At 41.2% G+C, this 19,128-nt stretch overlaps 1 protein-coding gene across 5 annotated transcripts in view; it reads right to left on the minus strand.

The window, feature by feature from the left end:
* The window catches only part of ZEB1 (zinc finger E-box binding homeobox 1), a 133,746-nt gene that overhangs the window by 106,492 nt on the left and 8,126 nt on the right, over nucleotides 1-19,128 (minus strand). For 2 of the 5 annotated variants that reach the window (XM_064704009.1, XM_064704007.1), the window contains exon 1: nucleotides 14,019-14,094. The exons of 1 other annotated variant lie outside the window; for it this stretch is intronic. In XM_064704009.1, coding sequence (XP_064560079.1) covers nucleotides 14,019-14,076 — 58 coding nt within the window. In that variant the 5' untranslated portion in view covers nucleotides 14,077-14,094. Of the gene's footprint in view, nucleotides 1-12,159; nucleotides 12,255-13,143; nucleotides 13,256-14,018; nucleotides 14,095-19,128 lie in introns of those variants that run through there. 2 more of the 5 variants (XM_064704010.1, XM_064704008.1) reach the window with 2 other exon arrangements.

Below are 19,128 nucleotides of genomic sequence, written 5' to 3' on the forward strand. Positions count from 1 at the left end.
GCAATAAATATTCTGAACTGGTTACCTTTTAAACCTGAAAAACATGGATTTACAAGTTTCTGCCCTATGCCATTTCATAGCTCTGCAGAGGGTGCTGTTAATTATCACATCCTAAACTCAGGATTCCAATCCTGCTGTACTAGTATTTGCCAACAAAAATTACCAAGAGACCTTAAGCATCAACCCAAAGGCTGTTATAACTGAGGGCTAATCATGTTTTTTAGTACTAGGACTATATTTCACTAGTGTATTTTTAAATAGAGAACTTCAAACATACTAGTTAACCAAATGCTGACTTCCAAACTAACAGGTACTAACTAGCAGGACTCAAAGTTCTCAAAAATTCCTGGTTTTAGTGAATTTGTCTGAAAGGGACGTTTAAAAACAGTGTACTGCTTGATCAGGCAGACTGACATACCACATCACTTGCCATTATGAGCAATCATTCAACTCTAGGAAGCAAGGACACTGGGTTCCACACACCCCACTCCTCAATGGTATAGGAGTACCCCACCACAAGACTTCTTTTATGGATATTTGGAATCTATTAGCACAGATCCTTTCACATCTGCAAACTTTCCTCATAATATGGTGTTTGAGTCAGCTGTGTCACCATTACACCTTAAACAACACAAGTAAACTGTCCACCAAAAGAATACTTTCTCTGTACCTAAATACTTTGAAGATAATAAAACCACAATTTTCCACATTTTCTTCTGGCTAAGTGAAGATGATCTTTTAACTATTCTGCCACTCTGCTCTGCTGCAATTTCCCATATTTGTCCTGAAAAGCAGCCACAGCACAACACTGTAGCCATGTCAGCCAGATCAGTCGAAGGCAATACCCTTCTCAGTCCAATATGTAACTATAAAAACCCTATAAAGGACAAGAACAGGTCTAGATCTTTTTATTCATATTCATAAATGCAACTTTTCTAAGCTGCAATAATGTGCAACATACTGCTTTCAGGAGTGCCAATTAAGTCACAGATGTTGAAAGATTTGTAAAATATGTAGCTAACTCCTTCCCCCCAAGAGAGTTCACTTTCTTATTCTTACTCAGATGTCTTTACATCACCTACCAGTGAGTATACCTCTCTTTCCATCTGTGACTGCAGAAACTAGTGGCTTCCTACTGTAAACCACAGCAATCACATGGGGCAAAGAGAGAGGAGACAAGAAAAACCCCACAGATCTCTCAAACTAGTCTGGAATGTATTTTATTTGTCACCACATACAGACAACCCACTGTCAGAGATAGTTAACTAAGCTTTAGTTTTATCACCAGCTTCCTTGCTAAGCAGCTACAGTCTCCAGCCATAAAAAGGTCATATTATTAGAGAAACAATTCTGAATGCAAAATAAAAATGCATGTAAAGAGAATTAATACTGCTGTCAAGGGAGCAGCATTTGTGGAGCTCTATGGTATTATCAGTTTTGTTATTTCCTTTTTCCTTGGGAGAGGGGGGAGGAGGTGATGGGCAGCAGACTTTATTGGAACAGAGGAAGGGAGCAGAACTTTTGAGGAAGGGTTTTTGCTTAAGGCAAATCAATCCTAAGGACTGGGGAAAGTTGGTGTGTAACATGCAGCTTTGGAGATCTTTGAAGGACACAATCCTTACAACAAACAGTATCCACATCCAGAACAGTCACAAGGAGACCTGGCAGCAGCTAAGAGAATGAGAAAAATAAAGCTCGTTCAAACAGTATTTCCATTTTATTTATTAAAAGTTGCAATTCATACATTTTTCTGCTAAAGCATAGATTTTCAGAGTCCATTTGAGTTGTAACCACAGCAACATATTGAACAAACCACAACAAGCAAGACAAACTACACCAAATGTGAGTTAAGAGGTTTGTTTAATTAAGTATTTCAATACAAGTTTTCCATGTTTTGACAATACATCTGTATTCTATATACCAAATTGTTTTTATCCTGACTTGCCAGTTAGTTTGGAAGCTCATGTGTATCAGAAGCTGTCTTAATATCCTGAGCAGATGCAAATCAGGAAGATCTTCCATTTTAGCATAAATTAATGTACTGCACCTGTTCTGGTTTTTTTTTTTTTTTAATGGGGGACAGCACCTTTTAGAACTTGAATGCCATAAAAACAAAGAAAAAAAATCTTCTTGAAAGCTGCAACTGGCAGTTACAAGTGCACAAGCAGCCACTACTGCTTACTGACACAGTAAACTATAGACAACTGAAAGGGCTTTTTAAACACTGGATTCTTACAATGGGTAAGTATACCTGTCAAAAAAAAAAACTTGATAAGATTCTTCATTAGTTTTCCTGCTACTATGCTTCTGCACACAGCCTTATTTGTCTACTTGAGCCAACTCTCTACAGCTTTCTATTTCATGTCCTCCTCCAGCATCTGGACTCCCTGTGTCTCAGCCATGCTCCTGGCCCAATTTCCTTCAAATCTGTATTAGCACATCTTCCAAAAGACTTAATAAACCTAACACTTCTGCAGGGCAGATTATGTAATCCTGTAACTAAGCAAAACATTAGAGATAAAAAAAAATTAAAAGAAAGGAAAAAACCACACACACCTGCATGATGAAAATGAAACTGAGCCATCATGCTGTTACTCCCTTCCTTCCCCCACACATACACAGCAATCAGGAATAGCAAGTAGTACATCACCAATTTAGCTCATAAGTATTTTCCTGCCAGAAGAACTGTCAGCACTGCTCTGTAAAGCACCTAGGAATACTTTTGACAGTTGAAAAAAAAACAAGTTTATTTTATACCCAATAACATGATCATAAACCAAAGGCTACTCTCTCCATCTCCAGTACAGACATCCTCCATGGCAGGCTTGTCATTTTTTTGCTTTACAATGGAGTCATTTTATTGTATGCAAGAAGCCCCAGGCATTCTGTACAGCCCATTACTCTTTGCTGCCCACATTCAGATGGCTAATCTGCTATCAGCCAGAAGCTTGACAGACAAAAGGAAAAGGCAGGAAAACAGCTCATGCAGCTGCACATGCGCACACACACTCCAGCTACAAAGTGTTCCAACAGTAGACCCAAGAACGAACAAGACACACATTGGATTGACAGTCCTACTTAAAACTGTGGTTGAAGGAAGACACACGAATTCTTTAAAGGTAGACAGGTTGGGGAAATATTTAAGGGATAAAACGCTTCATTAGGATGCCTATTAAGATACTTTAAGGCACAAACCTGGAAGACTTCACTCAGTAAGCGAGCACCTTGGAACCTCTGAAAAGTCAAACATTTTTATTCTGAGAATTTGCTATATGAGACCTTCAAAATACTTAAAAATAATGACAAAAGTCAGGAAGAGTGTTAAATATAGGCAACTGTAAACTATTAGAACAAGACATTTGACAAGCTCTAGATTTCAGCACTTCTGTTTTCTTTCTGGCTCAGAAAAGAACTCACTCTTTTCCAAAGAGTTATATGCCAAATTATTGCGACACCATACATATGAAAAAGCAAATGCAATGAAATTATTTGCATACAGTAGTGCATAACAAGGAGCTTTTTAATTACTTTTTTCCAGGCACGTGACATAAATGGAGAAGGCTTGCAATTTCATACTAAAACAAAGAAAATGCCTATATTTGCTGGAGTTCTTAAACACCTTATTTTATTTCACTTCTGAAGGAAAGCATCTTGGTACCATCACAAGCAGTACTGCCAAAAACATTTTCTGAAGCATCAGATCCACAGACAACAGTTTGCATCAAACATCTTGTTAGAACTTCTGTCAGGATCATAAACCTCTGCTGTATGTCATGATTTTTATTCAACTAAGTCTATTTGTATCCTTTACAGATGGAAAGCTAAAATTCTCCTTGTGTGAACTGGCTTAGTTCACAGAATCAGAAAGTCTGCCACTAGTTTTATTCACTTACATGCTGAGGTAAAAGCCAGGCTCATCATCATGTAACCAGCACATGAACTATGCAGGCGTGATTAATCACGTGGTGAAACAGAGAGAACTGTGGCACGTTATACTGTGTGATGTGTCACTGGAACTATTTCCCCTTTCCTAGGCCACAGCTACCAATTAAATTCTGCTTCTCATTTCTAAGGTATTATTTCACTATTGCGCAGAAAGTCTCCCAGCATTTTGACTGCACTATGGAACCAATTCTATCTTCCAATATTTGCTCAAAATCATATTCAGTGTTCCAGGAATACAGTACATCTGTCAATTCCAAATCTGGAAAATGTACAAGGTAAGCCTTACCTTGAAGGGCAGAAGTTGTCAGAATAGCTTATTTCATAGAATAAGACTCTGTGGTTTCACTATCATTACAACACTTCTGAACAGAAGTCTACCTTGTGTTAATACTGGGAGCATTCAAACCAGTCTAATAAATTAAATTATTGGATATAACTACAGATATATGGATATAGATAGATGTAGATATATATATGTCTACAAAACAAATCTGTACTGCAAACGCAAATTGACTTTCAGCACCCAGTAGCTAGAATGTATCAAAATAGGTTGTTATAACAAGCCATCCTACAATCTGCTCCTATCTAAAGTTGGCAAGAATACTGTTTTCTTGTTGCCTTTCAGACTTAGAAGTTCTGAAATCCCCTACTGAGCCTTGTCCTGCAGGTCGAGAGCACTTGTCTGCTTCTGCAGCCATCTGCAGCATCTCCTCAACAGCAGCACATCCCCAACAGTACTCTGCAACCTTATCTTCCTCTCCCACATGTGCAAGGTAAGAAGAGGGAAAAAATACTACATTTGCATATGTAATTATGGTGCAGCTCAGCAGTGAGCAAAAAATTACTGGAAGTTGAGAACAGATATGCCCATGACCACACCTTAGTATTTCAAATGAAAATGCTTAGCAAGGAAGGGGAAGGGACAGCAGCAGGGAAGGAAGCCAGTCATTACAGCTCCAAATCTGCTTCAAAGCTCTTATTCACCACCTCATGCTCTTTACCAGACAAACTGTACCTAGGTCCTTCCTGTGAACAATAGCATAAGAATGAATCCAGTAGTGTGTGACTGGTTCTATTTTGATGGACTTAACCAAATAGCTCTGCCAGGAATACCATGAAGAAAAGGAAAGGCTTCGGAAAGACATGAACAAAACAGGATGGAAGATTAAACAGGTTACAGATTCTGAACAGTATCTCCTTTTCCAGTCTAAGACTTAACATGACATATGGATAGCTTACAGCAACCTAAGAGAAATGACAAAATGGACTAAAAGGTGAGAAGAAGGAAAATCTGATACATACCTGGAAGCACACAAGGCAAGAATACCTCAAGGCATTAAGAAAAACTGTTTAAAGACAAGTGCATCTTAGAAAAGGGGACAACTCATCTCCCTGACCCTTCTAGGCATTAACAAAAATTATGTTAGCTTACATGAGGAGGAAGGTGTTAGGAAAACAAACAAATAAAAACCCAACCTGCTTCTTTAGACACCTACCAGTTCAACAAAAAACAACTTAAGTCTTGTAGTTAAGGCCTGATTTTTCTGTTCTTTAGTTTGTCCTTTTTCAGATGGAATAGATTTCCCCAGGCTTTTTTCAAATCATGCCACATTTGTGATGTTTTGTTATATCATTTTGCTTTCTTCCATATACACATCTGTGGATGGATGCCTACAAAATAGAAAGAAAATTGCCCTCACTGTCTGTCAGCTGCCTATCAAAGAGAATTGGGAAAAGGATATTTGCTGAAATAATGAAAACATTTTATATCACAATAACTGAAGGTGTTCTCTAGCATCACTGGCCCAACTAGCATTTGATCCTAACAAGGACAGGCACAGTAATTCATAGGTAAAAATACTCTCTACCACATCAGACTCTTAACCCCTTCTAGTGCTGTCCATGAAAATCTCTCTCAGAACCATGGTGAATTGTAAGGCTTGTAACTCATTTATCTCCAATGATCTTGCCAGCTCCTCCAGCACTCCTGATCTATCACTTGACCTGTGAGAAGCTAAAGAACAGAGGAGTTGCAGAAAGAGAGGAAATCTGCATCACAAGAAGTACAGAATACTATGCAGTTAGTTAAGGAACAGTTGTTTCTCTTCCTTCCATTACACTCCCATATCATAGAGCGTTCTTGGTGTTTAAAGAACTAATTTTACATGTCCTTTCACTGAAGAACAACTGCTACTCATATTCACACATTCTAACTGAACAGGATGCAATGTCATCACAGCACAGCAAACAATTTTTTTTTGCTCCCTTTTTCAGTTATAATTAAGAATACATTCATCATTAGACATGCTCATTTGCTTTACACAGTTCTCCAAAAATAGGATCAATGGAACACATTGAAGGGAGAGCAACAAGAAAGATGCTACCAAACAAGAAAGCAAATATTTGTAAGGAAACCAATAAAGGATGCCCATTTTCAGGTTTTAACCTTTGGCTGACAGCAGCTGTTAACCAAACTGCTTTGAAACAACAGGGGTAAAGTCCTCACATCACGGAGGTTGTGACAGCTGGGAATGACAGCTGAAAAGGAGAGAACTGAAACAGGCTGCTTTCAAACAGTACTGACTTTCAAAAATGAGAAAGCATATTTTTAGTTAACTTCTGCTGCTCTGAAAAGGCATGTTAAAATAAAATATATTACATTACAGTAATGGCATCTGAGACAATCAGAGCGAGGCAAAGTAAAAAAGGCTCCTTTCTTCTCTATTGTCCTTTCTGGGGACAAATGTACAAGTCTAAAGAAACATGGTTAATATGTTCAGCACAACCCAACTGAAACATCTGAATCTTGCCTCACTGCTCCACATCCAGATAAAAATTTAACAAGTTTCTTCTTTCTACTCTACCATCACCTATCCTGCTAATACATGAATGTAAGCTGCCAGGTACTCACACAAGGAATTGGATGTATAGGCCAAGATGCAGGAAGACTCAGTACATACATTTTTACTGCCTGAAAGATGCTTACATTCTGTGTGATGGAAGGAGTATTCTTTCTCAGGAGTACTGAAATAGATTTATAAAGCTACACTGCATTTAACTGGAGTCAGTATTTTATCCTTCAAGTCTCACTGCTCTTGACTGGGATTCCCATTCTTCTTGACTGTCACTCAGGAATACTACTTATCTATGCAAAAAAGAGATAAATAGATTATTAAATAAACAAACTGTAGCTCAATAGGGAAAATGAAAGGAATTGTCACAAAGATTAGAAAGTTGCAACTCTGAACAGTTTTTGTAAAATATCAAACTTTTGTTACTCTTTCCAACAATAATAAAATAAGATGCAAAGAACTGGAGAACCAGAAAAGCAAACCAAGACTGAGAAATACATGAGCACATAATAAATTAGCTAAAAAATCAAGTGAGAGTATTAGAGGCAATGGCTTATAAAAGGTTGAAAAACTTGCCAACATAACATGGAAATAGAAAGTAGTACAAAACAATACACTCATGAAACCCCCTACACAACTCAACAACAACTCCAGTATTTCAAGGCATCACCCAGCCAACTGAGGTCAAAGCTATTTACCACTGTGATCTTCTCATGCAGCAGCCAAATACATTCCTCCCTGGAAGGCCAGCAAGGTGCATCAGAAGTGAGGTATCAGACTTCAGTGAGAAGCAGAGTACACCCCTGCCTACTCCACTCTTCCTCCTTCATGCACGCTTTGCCTCACCCATGCAGCACACATCCCTCTGCTCTCCAGCCTTCACTTGGGGGTTTGTCTATATTTTTTTTTAACTACTAAAGAGTTCCAACAGCATTCCCCTCAGCAGGAAAGAATCCCTATCCTAACTGATGTATTGCAGTGTCTCATGAGTGGAGCTAACCACACATCTTCACAAATGAAAATATGAGAACACTCTGCATACCCACCTTTGCCTCGTGCTGCCCAGGCAGGAGCAGCACCCACCTGCACCCACAGCTGCTTCCCACACAGCTCCACCTGTGACAAGAAGCTGTGGTGGCAAAACCTAGACTTGCATGTGTTTGTCCTGTTTGTCCCAGTCTAGTCAACTTATCAGGCCTAGCACTTATTTAGATATTCCTGGGAAAGTTTTGTTTTGAGGAGGACTTATGCTTTTTTATTTACTTACCATTTTCAAATATTAGAAATGCTGGTAATACACTGAGACTCTTCTCTAGTCATTACTGTCACAACAAAACCAACATCTGATGAAATAATTTCTGCCCAGATGTTCAACTCCAACACAGTCCCCTTAAAACCCTCCCCATCCCAGCAGGGGTGTTGATGTTAACAGCGTAGTCTTTAACTAATTCCTTCCTGATGTGATTTATTTTTGTCTACCCTTGCATCACTGAACATAAGATTTGGAAATACAAAACACACCAGAAGACAACATTCTACTTTTCTGGCACATCACTACATAGACTATGAAGACAGGAAACATCACCAGTGAAAATCCTATCTTAATACCATCTAAAAACAGCAAAAGACAAAATAGAATTTTGAGTCTTGCCACTTGCTTGGTGGAAGCAAAAATATTCCAATAAATATGGACGAACTTAAACAATCAAGCTGAAAGGAATAGTAATTACCAAATGACAAAACTATTCTTTCCCTTTAAGGCACTAGTTCAAGCCAAATGCAAGAGTAGTCCTGAGGATTAAAAATGGATTGGGACTCAGTCTTGCTATGGACTTCCTGTGTGACCTTGGGTAAGTCACTTGAGAATTTAGTTCTCAAAAATAACAGGCCTATTATAGCTGCCAGAATGAAGCACCAATATTTCTGAGACCACAAATGAAAGACAGGGTTCTGCTTACTTGCCCAAAACAGAAAAGATCCCAGGTGTGAGTCCTCTTGAAAAATGTAGGTAACAACCACCAAAAACTCAGGAATACCGATGTTAATCAGCTGAAAGTTAATCTGGAACTGTACTTTGCAATATGGTACAAAAGCCTATATAAAAACAAAGTAATTTTTGGGTTTCAACCTCTAGTTTTGGTAATTTGAAACCTATAATGAGTAGAACTTTTATGACTTCCAGAGACTCAGAATGTACTGTTTACAGTTGACAAAGCACACCTACTCCAATCAGCTCACAATATCAATTAGTTAAATGTTTTTGAAGTTACTTCAAACAGCTAATGACTTCAGCAATAAGCTTATATTTTTGGTAAATAATAATGACTGAATTTAGAAGCAGGGATGCTTAAGAGGCATTTGGCCAGATAGTGTAGTTTCAGCAGTTTCTCTGCCATAGAGAGCAGTTGATCAAAAATCAGTTAAAAAACCCCAAGTAAAAAACATACAACCCAAGTTCCACAGAAGTTAATTCTATTTCTTTACCATTGTAATACAGAGTCCCACACGTTAAAAGTGTCTGCCATACCTCATTGGCATTTTAAACTCTATTAAAACAGATGTTTCCACATGAGGAAAGGCATTACAGTGATATTTTGACTTCAGAGTACTTCAGCCTCTCCCCCAGCACTGGAAAACGTCTATAAGAAAAAATTACAGGCTAATACCACAACCAGAGTCTTGGTGGGGAAGGAAGGAGGGAACAGCTGTAGAAGCCCTTCCTCCTGCTTTGTCCACAGAAGAGCTGCTTACAGAGAGCAAGAGCCCAGCCAAGGTCAGTAACACCAATTAACAGGACCTGTCATAAAGCCCAAAGTCCTCAGAAACCCCTCCCCATTGAGTCTACCTGATGTAACTAAAAATATTCAGCAGAAAATTTGGACTGAATTCAAGAAATCAAAGCCTCAAACTTATAAATAAAAACATAGAGTGATTTCTATGAGAGGGAAGCCGAGGTCAGAAGGAAAGTTTCATCTTCTTGCTACTTTTTTATTAACCCTTTCAGCAGCACATGTACAGAGCCCTAGAAGCAAGGCAAACTGTTTCAGGAAACAAATTACCTTTAAAACATCCAACTGCCTCAGGTAATTAATTACCATAAGACAACCTGCTTCACAACTGTTAAAATAACAAGCACTGACTGCTGAGAGAAAAATGAAGAAATAGTGACCTTTTTAAGAGAACTCACACTATATTTCAGTAGCTAACACTAAAACAGAAGTACTACTTGTTTATAAAAGAGAAGGTTTCCTTGGTCTCAAACAGTTAATTCAGTTGTCCATACAGACCTGTTCACTGTGCCTGGAATTTTAACTCAGGCTACATTCCACAAATCCCAAATTGCAAATTTAAATTAACATTAGAGTGAAAGCATGATAGCTATCAAAAAATAAAGGCAAGGGGGCAAGAGAAGACAGGCACAAGCAGGAATGTTGTACCCCAAGTGTCACTAACACCTGACGTCCTGCCGGTAGGTAACATCTTGGAGCCAGAAGAAATACGCTTTTGCCTTATTCAAAGGGACTTACAGTCTTCTTACAGTTCTTAGCCTAGTAGCAAAACTTTATATGAAAGTGTTACCTAATAGAAATAAAAAAGAGAGAAGAACCAACTGTAAAGCAACTGAAATAGCACTCCAACAAGTCAGTCGACATAACCTTTTAGTAATGAACTCACTGTGACCAAGGCTGGCTTCTATCTTCCCTCACATGTACCTGACAGCATGCAGAATTTACCCAAATTCATACATTCCTCTTTTCACCATCAAATATGCATCTGAAAACCTGAAGGCATACTTGTATTATTTTCAGAACATCTATATGTTACATTGATATCTTTTCTCACTCTGGGAAGGAAAGTTTTAAATATAAGTTTGTTTTACTTATCTCACAGCATTGCTGAAGAGCAAGACATGTCACTTTTAGTTTTGCTGTTCAATAAAAACTAAGACAATCCCATAACATACATGAGAGAAGCTAAGAAAGCAACTAATCCTGCCTGCAAACCAACTCAGAACAAGAAAACCTTTGCTGATATTGAATCTCTTTGAAGTCTGCTCAGGAGTCTCACAAGAGCGTGGCTATGCAGATGACTGGCAAAAAATACCCAAACCATGTCTCGCTTTCCTCCTCTTCATTTTTCTACCAAAAAAGAAGGAGAAGGGAAATAAGTAGATGGGATGAGAGACTGCCAACCAGCGCTGTGCTTCTGCTGTTATCACATTATCTCAACCCTTTGTTAACTCTTCTGCTGTAGCAGAAGTTGTGTGTGTATTGGCCAGAACTAAGGACAATGACACAGGGCAGTTTTCCTCAGGTAGGAAGTGCCAGATTTCCTTCTAAGTGGAGGCCTCAATGGCAGCACCAATCGGCTCTTGGCTGACCTCCTGGAGGGACCAATAAACAAGGCAGAGAAGGAACCATCCAGAGTTAAGATGATAAGACTGTCTTTCCAGCTAGAGTTAATGCACCAGGATGGCTCCCAAATACAGAGAGGAAAGCAGGAGAAAGAAAGAAAAAACAAAAGTTTACAGTGTAAGATTAGCTGTATTAAGTTTAACAAGAGATAAAGAAAAGTTTACAATACTCAATGCCATAGCTCAGTATCATTAACTGGCATACTGGATGTCTAGTGCAATCTCTCTGTAATAATTTCATATTCTGTGGGAAAATGAATAGGAAACAACATAAAAACGCTTTTATTTTTTATACTACAAACAAGCCAGTTGCTTATGCATCTCCCCTATGCCCATTCTTCATTAACAGAATATACCTGTAAGAACCAAGTGCATTCTGCGACTTTGGGAAAAAAAAGCCTCATTCTTATTTATTTTAAAGGTTAAAGGGTTAACATTTTTTTTCTATGCATTTTCTTCAGTAAATATTTGCAAGTCAAACATAAACCCACTGCTGAGAAATCTCTATTATCCAGATTCTATTATCTAACCGATCCTGATGCTCCAATGCACAATGACTTAAGTTGGTTTTAATTCCTCAATAAAAGGAACCAAAACCAGCCTCAGCCAAGACACACTACATTTTACATTACAGAACTAGTTGATAAAGACTCAGAGGCTTTACATAATAAAGTAGGTGCAGGAATGAGATCCAAAAGTGATAAAGATGAAAGATACCTGGAATGATACCAGATCTTATACACCTTTTGTTTTCTGCAAGTGATATACGCTGCAGACAAAACGGTTTGTGCTAAACAGCCTTAAATCTGGTTTTCTAATATTAAGCACAAAGGAAAAACACTGACAGCAAGCGTGGTAAATAAATCCCTCCCTTGAGAATGAAAGCAGCAGACAGGAGGGGGCTGACATGCATGCAGGAGAAAACTAAACACCATCTTTTTTTTCTACCTGCACAAGTTGCCATTTGCTGCAGCAATCAAGGATCTTTTTTCCCCGTCGATTTCAAAAGCCAGGTTTTCAGAAAATTTCTGTCTCAAGTCATCTGTTGATATGCTTTAAGAGTATGGTATTCATATCACTGGATCTTTAAGAGAAAAATCCATTTTCTTTCCTGTTCAGGTAAACATGTTTACAGCTCCTGCACAGACGCTGGGTGGTTCAGACTCACATGTCACACATGTTGTCGTCAGCAACAAGAAAAGCCCCTTTCTCTGATCATCCACATTTTTAATAAGGCAAAGAGAAAAGCACTTTCCAAACTTACCTTTAACACAGCCAAATCATGAGCTAAACATAAATATTTACACTAGGACAAGGAATTAATATCATGAGCATGCAAACAAGAATACTTGCTAGAAAACGCACACAGCAAAAATAAGAAAACCCTTTCAAGTTCAACACAATCAAACCAACCCGTTAGCCCCTGGAAAGGCCGTCATTTATCACCACGTTATGCCCCGAGCAGGGAGGATTAGAGAGGTGAAGCACCGATCGTGACTCCGATCTATTTCAGAGACCGTTCACTGCATATGAAAACATCTCAGATCGCAGGCAAAGCCTTCCTATCTGTGACCCTGCACAGGAAATGCCACATAAAACCTAAAATTGCCAAGGAGGGTTACAAAATCGCCTACTCTACATCCTATTCCGAAGAGTCGTGCTACGAGGACCGAACTACTTCTCCATTTTCCAGAAAATAAGTAGAGAGTGGGTGTTACGAGCCTTTATTCCCCCCGCCGTGTACCTTCCCATTGCATCTTAAAGTAACACACGTACCAAAGGGGGAAAAAACACCACCCCAGAGCAGCCCTTAAGCCTGAAATGTAAATGTAATTCCTTATATAGACTGCAGCAGCTGGTCACACACGCACGGAGAGCGGAGCGGGGGCCCCCAGCCAAACCGTTACCACCCATTATTATACAAACAGGTACCTCCGAAGCCAGAGGGAAGGGAAGAAACTTCGCCGGACGCCCCCGCCGCCCGGGCGCAGCCCTCCCTTCCCCACCGGCCCGGCGGGGCGGCCGCGGGGCGCCGCCGGGCACCAACTCTCGGCGGGGCGGGGAGGCGCGGAGCGGGCGGGCGGGCGCGGAGCGGGGGCGCCGGCCCGGGGCGGCCGCGCTGCCCCCGCGCGAATCGCCGCCCGCTGCGGCGGCCGTGCCTCCCCCGCGTGTGCTCCCGGGTGTGTCCCCTCGGGGCCGGCCGGCGTCCCCCACCGCCGCCCCGAGAAAGGCGAGCGCCGGCCGGGGGCGAGGAGCCGGCCCGCTGCCGGGCGAGCGGGGAGGAAACTCCGGCGGGCGGCAGAGGCGCTCCCGGGCGGGCGGCGGGGCGATCTCGCCCGCGGGGCCGGGGGGAGGCCCCGCTCCGCCCGGGGTAGGGCGCAGGTAACAAGTTTCGGAGTTGGGGCTGCCGCGGCCGGGCGGGCGGCGGTCGCTCCCCCGCCGCTCCCCGCGGGGCTCCGCGTCCCCGCCCGGGCCGGAGGGCGGCGGCGCGGCCGGGGGCCCCCGAGCCCGCTGCCGGCGGCGGGGCGGTCGCCGGGCTTGAGGGGGAAGCAGCGTGTAACGGTCCCGGACAGCAGCGGAGTGCGGAGGCACCGCTAGGCGGAGGAGGGAGGCGGCGGCGAGGGACGCTGCAGGTAGCGGATATAACGGTGCGGAGGGAGCCGCGCTCCCGGCGAGCCGCGGCGGGGGAATTACTTTGGCGCCCGCCCGACCTCCCCCCGGCGCGCTCGGGACGGCTGTGCCCGGCCCCCGCCCCGGCCCCGCCGCCGCCCCAGCGCGGCCGCGGCGCTGCCCCGCGGGTGACTGACCGTTGTTGCGGCGCGGGTTCGGCTGCTTCCTGCGCTTACACCTGGGGCCATCCGCCATGATCCGCTCGCTGGTGTCTAAATGCTCCAGTCACCTCCTCCCCCGCCCGCCCCCCTCACTCCCTCCCCTCCCCCCCGGACCTGGTTTACGACACTGGGTGGTTTTACTTTTACATCACCTTCCTACACCTAGTGCTCGCCCGGAACCTTGTTGCCACGGGAGACGGGCGCTTTACGGCAGCGCGTTTGAACGGCGGCGAGGGAAAAGTTGCGCCCGCAGGTACCGGGAGCGGCCGCGCCGCCCGGAGGGGCTCGGGCCCCACGACCCTCGCCCCGGCGGCAGCGCGGGGGGACCCCCGCGGGGCGGGACCGGGCTGGGGTGTCGGTGGTCGCCGGCCCCCGGGCGGCGCAGGAGGATCCCCGCGGGGCAGCCCCGCAGCGCCGCGCTGAGGGCCCGGCCCCGCGCCCGCCCCGCTCCAGGTGCGGCCCCGGCAGCCGCCCCAGGTGCGGCGGGACCGCGCTCCCGGCCCGGCTCCCCCGGCCCGCGGGGCTCGGCTCGCACCTGGCGGGGCGCGCTGCGCTGCGGGCGCGCCCGGGCTCACCGGGACCGGCGGGACCGGCGGCGGCTCTGGCGCGGCTGAGCGGGAACCAACAGCTGCAGCGCAGGGACAGCGTTCCCACCGTGCGCCGTCTGCCGCGCTCGGGCTTGCCTTGCTCGGACTTCCCGGTTTCTCAGAGAGGACGAGAGGTATAAAGCTCTGTGCCTTAACGAATAAAAAGAAGAGAGCAAATTTTCACGGATAACTAATAAGCAAGCTCTGTTGTGCTTAATAAAGTTATTTAATGTATATAAAAATTAAAACCATCAAATACTTGTGCTATTTATTTACTCTTACTTTTCACTTCAGGCAATAAAATAATTTAGTAAGTTTGCTTCTAGGCTTCCTTATTTCCCTTTTTTTTTCTTTATCTTGGCATGTTTCTGTAGAATTTATAGTTCTGTGCTTCTGGGGAACTCTTTTATCTAAAAAAATTAAATGTAATTAAATTAAATTTCAGTGAAAGCATTTCTCTTAATGGGATACTTTCAATAAGAAATTGATACACTACAGAACTTGAGGCCTTCAGCTGTTCTACGCTGTCCTATTCCACATGCTGTATTTCACATTCTCTAGCAGGTCACCTCATTTCATGGAAGCAGCATAACACGTCTATAGAAAATGAACTATTGAACACTGCAGTTTATGGACATACCTTGCATTTGAAGCTCCCACAAAAGTCTGGACAATCAGAGGTGCTTAGAAAGGAAGTATTGGGCTAAAATGGGTGCAGCCTTAGGTAAAGATCCAAAGGGCTATTTTCCTAATCACTTGTACCCTCAAAAACCCTCAAGCCTTGGCTTGGGATACTTGCATGAAAGCAGTGGTTGCAGGTGCCAATCATTTGATATTTCTCAAAAAATCCTTAAGTTTAGGTGGATTGCTTTTACATTTGTATCTTTACTCAGTGATGGTTGGCTGCTGACTTCAGCATTTTAATAAGGCTCTAATGTGTGATGAAAGAAGCAAATCAAACAGTATCAAGTGCTTGATGGACTAACAGGAGTTGTTCAAAAGCATTACATTTGGCATCATCTGGGAGTACTGAACCCCAAATATGAGGATGGCTAGGAATTGCAACATGAAACCAACTATAAGATAAAAGTGAAACTTGTCAGCTCAAATTTCGAGTGAGCAAATTACAAATTTTAAGGCAGAGTTTTGTTTTTAGTTCAGCATCCTTGCTTGTAAAGTTTCTGTGCAGAACATAACCGGTGGCTGTGAAACTGTTTGCAAATAAGTGCTTAAGGTGTTTTGGAATTGTTAGATGCTTTTTATCATTCTGTGGATGAATTTGAGGACAAACCAAAATATGATGTACAATTTTTCAAGCAAAGTTTATACTTCCTTAAATTTAGTCATGTTCTTCTAAGGTATTTGCAAATAATAAATAATATCTGTAAATATATTTGCAGATTTGTAAGAATATTCTCCTGCATATTCACACAAAGTTCCAGGCCCTCTTTAAGCAATTTTGAAGAGCTTATTTTCATTGAGTCTTGTCACTTTTCACCTCTGGATAAGAATTCTTGTCTCTTCCTTTTGAGCAATTTATGTTTCCTAACAGAATGAGAAGAGAAACAGTCTCCTGGTGTTTGTTGTGCTCATTTTCCAAGAGCCATAGTGTCTGGTTGAACTTGAATCTCCTGAGGTTTCCAAGCAGCTGGGAGAAACTGATGACAACTCGTGCTGCCCATTAGTTCCTGAAGAGCAGAACTGAAACTGGCAGGAACATTGGTAGCTGTACACTGCTATAGTTTGGGTAAACGAGAAGAGAAAAATAAAGCAACCTTGGTATATGTCATCTTTGAGACCAAGGAGTTATAGAAAATAAAAAAAAAAACCCAGAGATTAATGCTTTGCATCAAGTTATTGATGACTCCAATCACTATTCATTGTGAAAAGTGTCTCGTTGACAACTTGTAAATAGATATTTAGACAGGTTGAGTTTTGGGGGTTTGATTTTTAAACTTTGTTGTATTTAATCCAAGCAACTGGGCACTTGACACATTTGTGTATACAAAGTTCCCATTATTTACTGTGCTAAATTAAGGGTGCAGCCACTGTAAAAGAATTTTTACCTAATACATCCTTCTAATCCTGGATGCAAAGCAACTAGTTAAAATTCCTGTTACCTTTGTCGTGTTCTGCAGGACATGAGCATGTTGTATATATAATTTAAACTGGTTTGTGCTTCAAGAATGGAGAATCTGGTTTTCCATTATGGTGCACAGCTTTCAGTCTGACTTGTCTGTCAAGGATCAGGAATTAATTAAGGTATTCATTTGCAAAATCTTAGTGAAGAGGTATATTTCTGCATCCTCCTAAATGTGGCAGTCTTGAGAAGATATCTCTTTAAAGGAGGAATTCTGAGACAGTGGTCATCCATAACAGTTTCTAGTAACATAATTGTATAGGAGTTTAGGCAACCTAAACAGGCATATGGTAGCTAAAACATGAGATTGCACAACTGCTGTACTTCAACTTTTTTTAAATTTATTTCCATTGTCTGAAGACAAGAATTAAAATACTTCCATAGTCACACTATGATGATGTTGTATGAATATGCAAAAACCAGGTAATGATTCTTACAGACAGATTTTTTCCATTTAAAAAATGTTCCTGTATGTTGTGTGTTGTGTTTTGATTTATGATCTCTTAAGTATGTATCATTAAATAAAAGCAATCAGTTCTTTGTTTGTCTTCCTACTCCTTATTGATGCTTATGAGGTGAAGTTTCACATTGTATCTTGATTAGTCTAGATTTAAGGATGTTCATTTAGTTTAATGAATTGAGAATTACAATGGAAAGCAACTCAGTTTTCCATTGTAATTCAACAACAACTTGTTTCTTGTGTATTGTTTCTTGTTTTATTTCTGATTTGTGGAGATTCTTATTTTCTTTTTTTTTTCTAATTTCCATTAGCGAAGTTTTGTTTCCAATTCCACGTATTTCTTGGAATCTCAGTTCCTAAAATTTATTTTTCAGTTAATGATTTTTTCTTTTTGATTTTTGTTAAATGCACTTTTTCTCCTCTACAGGAATTGTAGTTGAAAGATTTATTGGGAGAACAGTGACACAGAAATACACAGTTTCTGGAGCTGAGGAACTAATCTTGAATAAAATGTTAATTGTTGAGGTAGCAACATAGAAGTGTAGTGCCTTTCAGATGACCTTCCAATTTCTATTTATGCTTCCAAATGAATCTAATAAGTTTTGAAGGTATACCCTGGGATGCTGTACAGTCTCAAAAAATGGCTTGAAATTTTCCCATTCATTTAGAGCAGACTGTAAATATTTATCATGGGAAATTACCTTTTTATCACTTTCCTTATCTCGTAATTTTGTTTTCTGTTTTTATACTTTACCATGAATTTACTTGTACATTTAAAGCTCAAAGTTTATGAGGTCTAATAAATTGTCATGTCTTTGTACAACTTGAGGAGATTGGACCTGCTTGAAAGATGTAAGTGTGAGGGTGTAACTCTGCCATAAATCATCAGAAAGTACATAGCATAGATAGCTATAATGACTTGCATATATGCAACTGACTTTTCTAACATCTCCCTTATTAAGAAAAAGTGTTTGTGAAGGTCACAAAGGCTTTCAAACCCATTTTGTTTCTCTTGCTGTCCTTTGCCCTACTTGTTGCATATTGTTTTTCTCTTGAAAGCAATTAACCTATGCTGATACCTATGTCAGGTTAGTATGCTGTAAAAAAATGAATGTACTAGAATATAACAAGGACCTGCTCTTCCATTCTTATATTAATTTTAACTTTCATTGTGATCTCTGTTTCAGAGCCTTCACACAGCAAAAAATGATTTGAGAAAAAACTTGAAAAGTCATTCCACATTCTTCATCCAAAAGGCAAATCTCATGTATTCAAAATGGAATTGGAATGAAAATTTGGATATAAGTGGTGGATAGTGAACAGTTGTGGGGTTTTTTTTGTTTGTTTTCAAAATACCTGGAACTTCAGATGAGAATGTCTGCTTCAGCACTTTATTTTCTACCACTAGATGCAGTAGCAAAGTGCTGCTTCAAAATGCTATTTTAAAAAAGTTACTGAAGTTGTGACTGATCAACTTACACTTGTAGTGAAGTTAGATTGCCTGCTTTTAATAGCAGCACATTTTCCATTCATCTTTGTTCATGATGAGTCTGCTAAGTGTTCTTATCCTTTATGCTAGTTAAACACTAATGTGTTGTGAATATTTTCACATATGGATCATGTTTGTTTGTTTCTGTAACTTCCCCTCTATTTCTGATTTAGTTCTGCTCCCCAGCCCTCTTGCTGTTTGCTGTCTCACAGTTTTGTGCAGTTGCTCATTTGGCTCTCATTTGGGGTTATTCCCTTTGTTATGATGTCTGTACAGCTCTTTAAATCCCAACTTAAAACTGAATTCTTAATTATTTCATTGCATAGTCTTCTCATTTATATCTGGGGGTTTTAGTAGTTGAAACACATTCTGATGTTAGGCATTAGTCATTTGTTATCACTCGTTTCTTG

The sequence above is a fragment of the Zonotrichia leucophrys genome, chromosome 2 (genome assembly GCF_028769735.1).
Source record: "Zonotrichia leucophrys gambelii isolate GWCS_2022_RI chromosome 2, RI_Zleu_2.0, whole genome shotgun sequence".
NCBI classification, from domain to species: Eukaryota; Metazoa; Chordata; class Aves; order Passeriformes; family Passerellidae; genus Zonotrichia; species Zonotrichia leucophrys.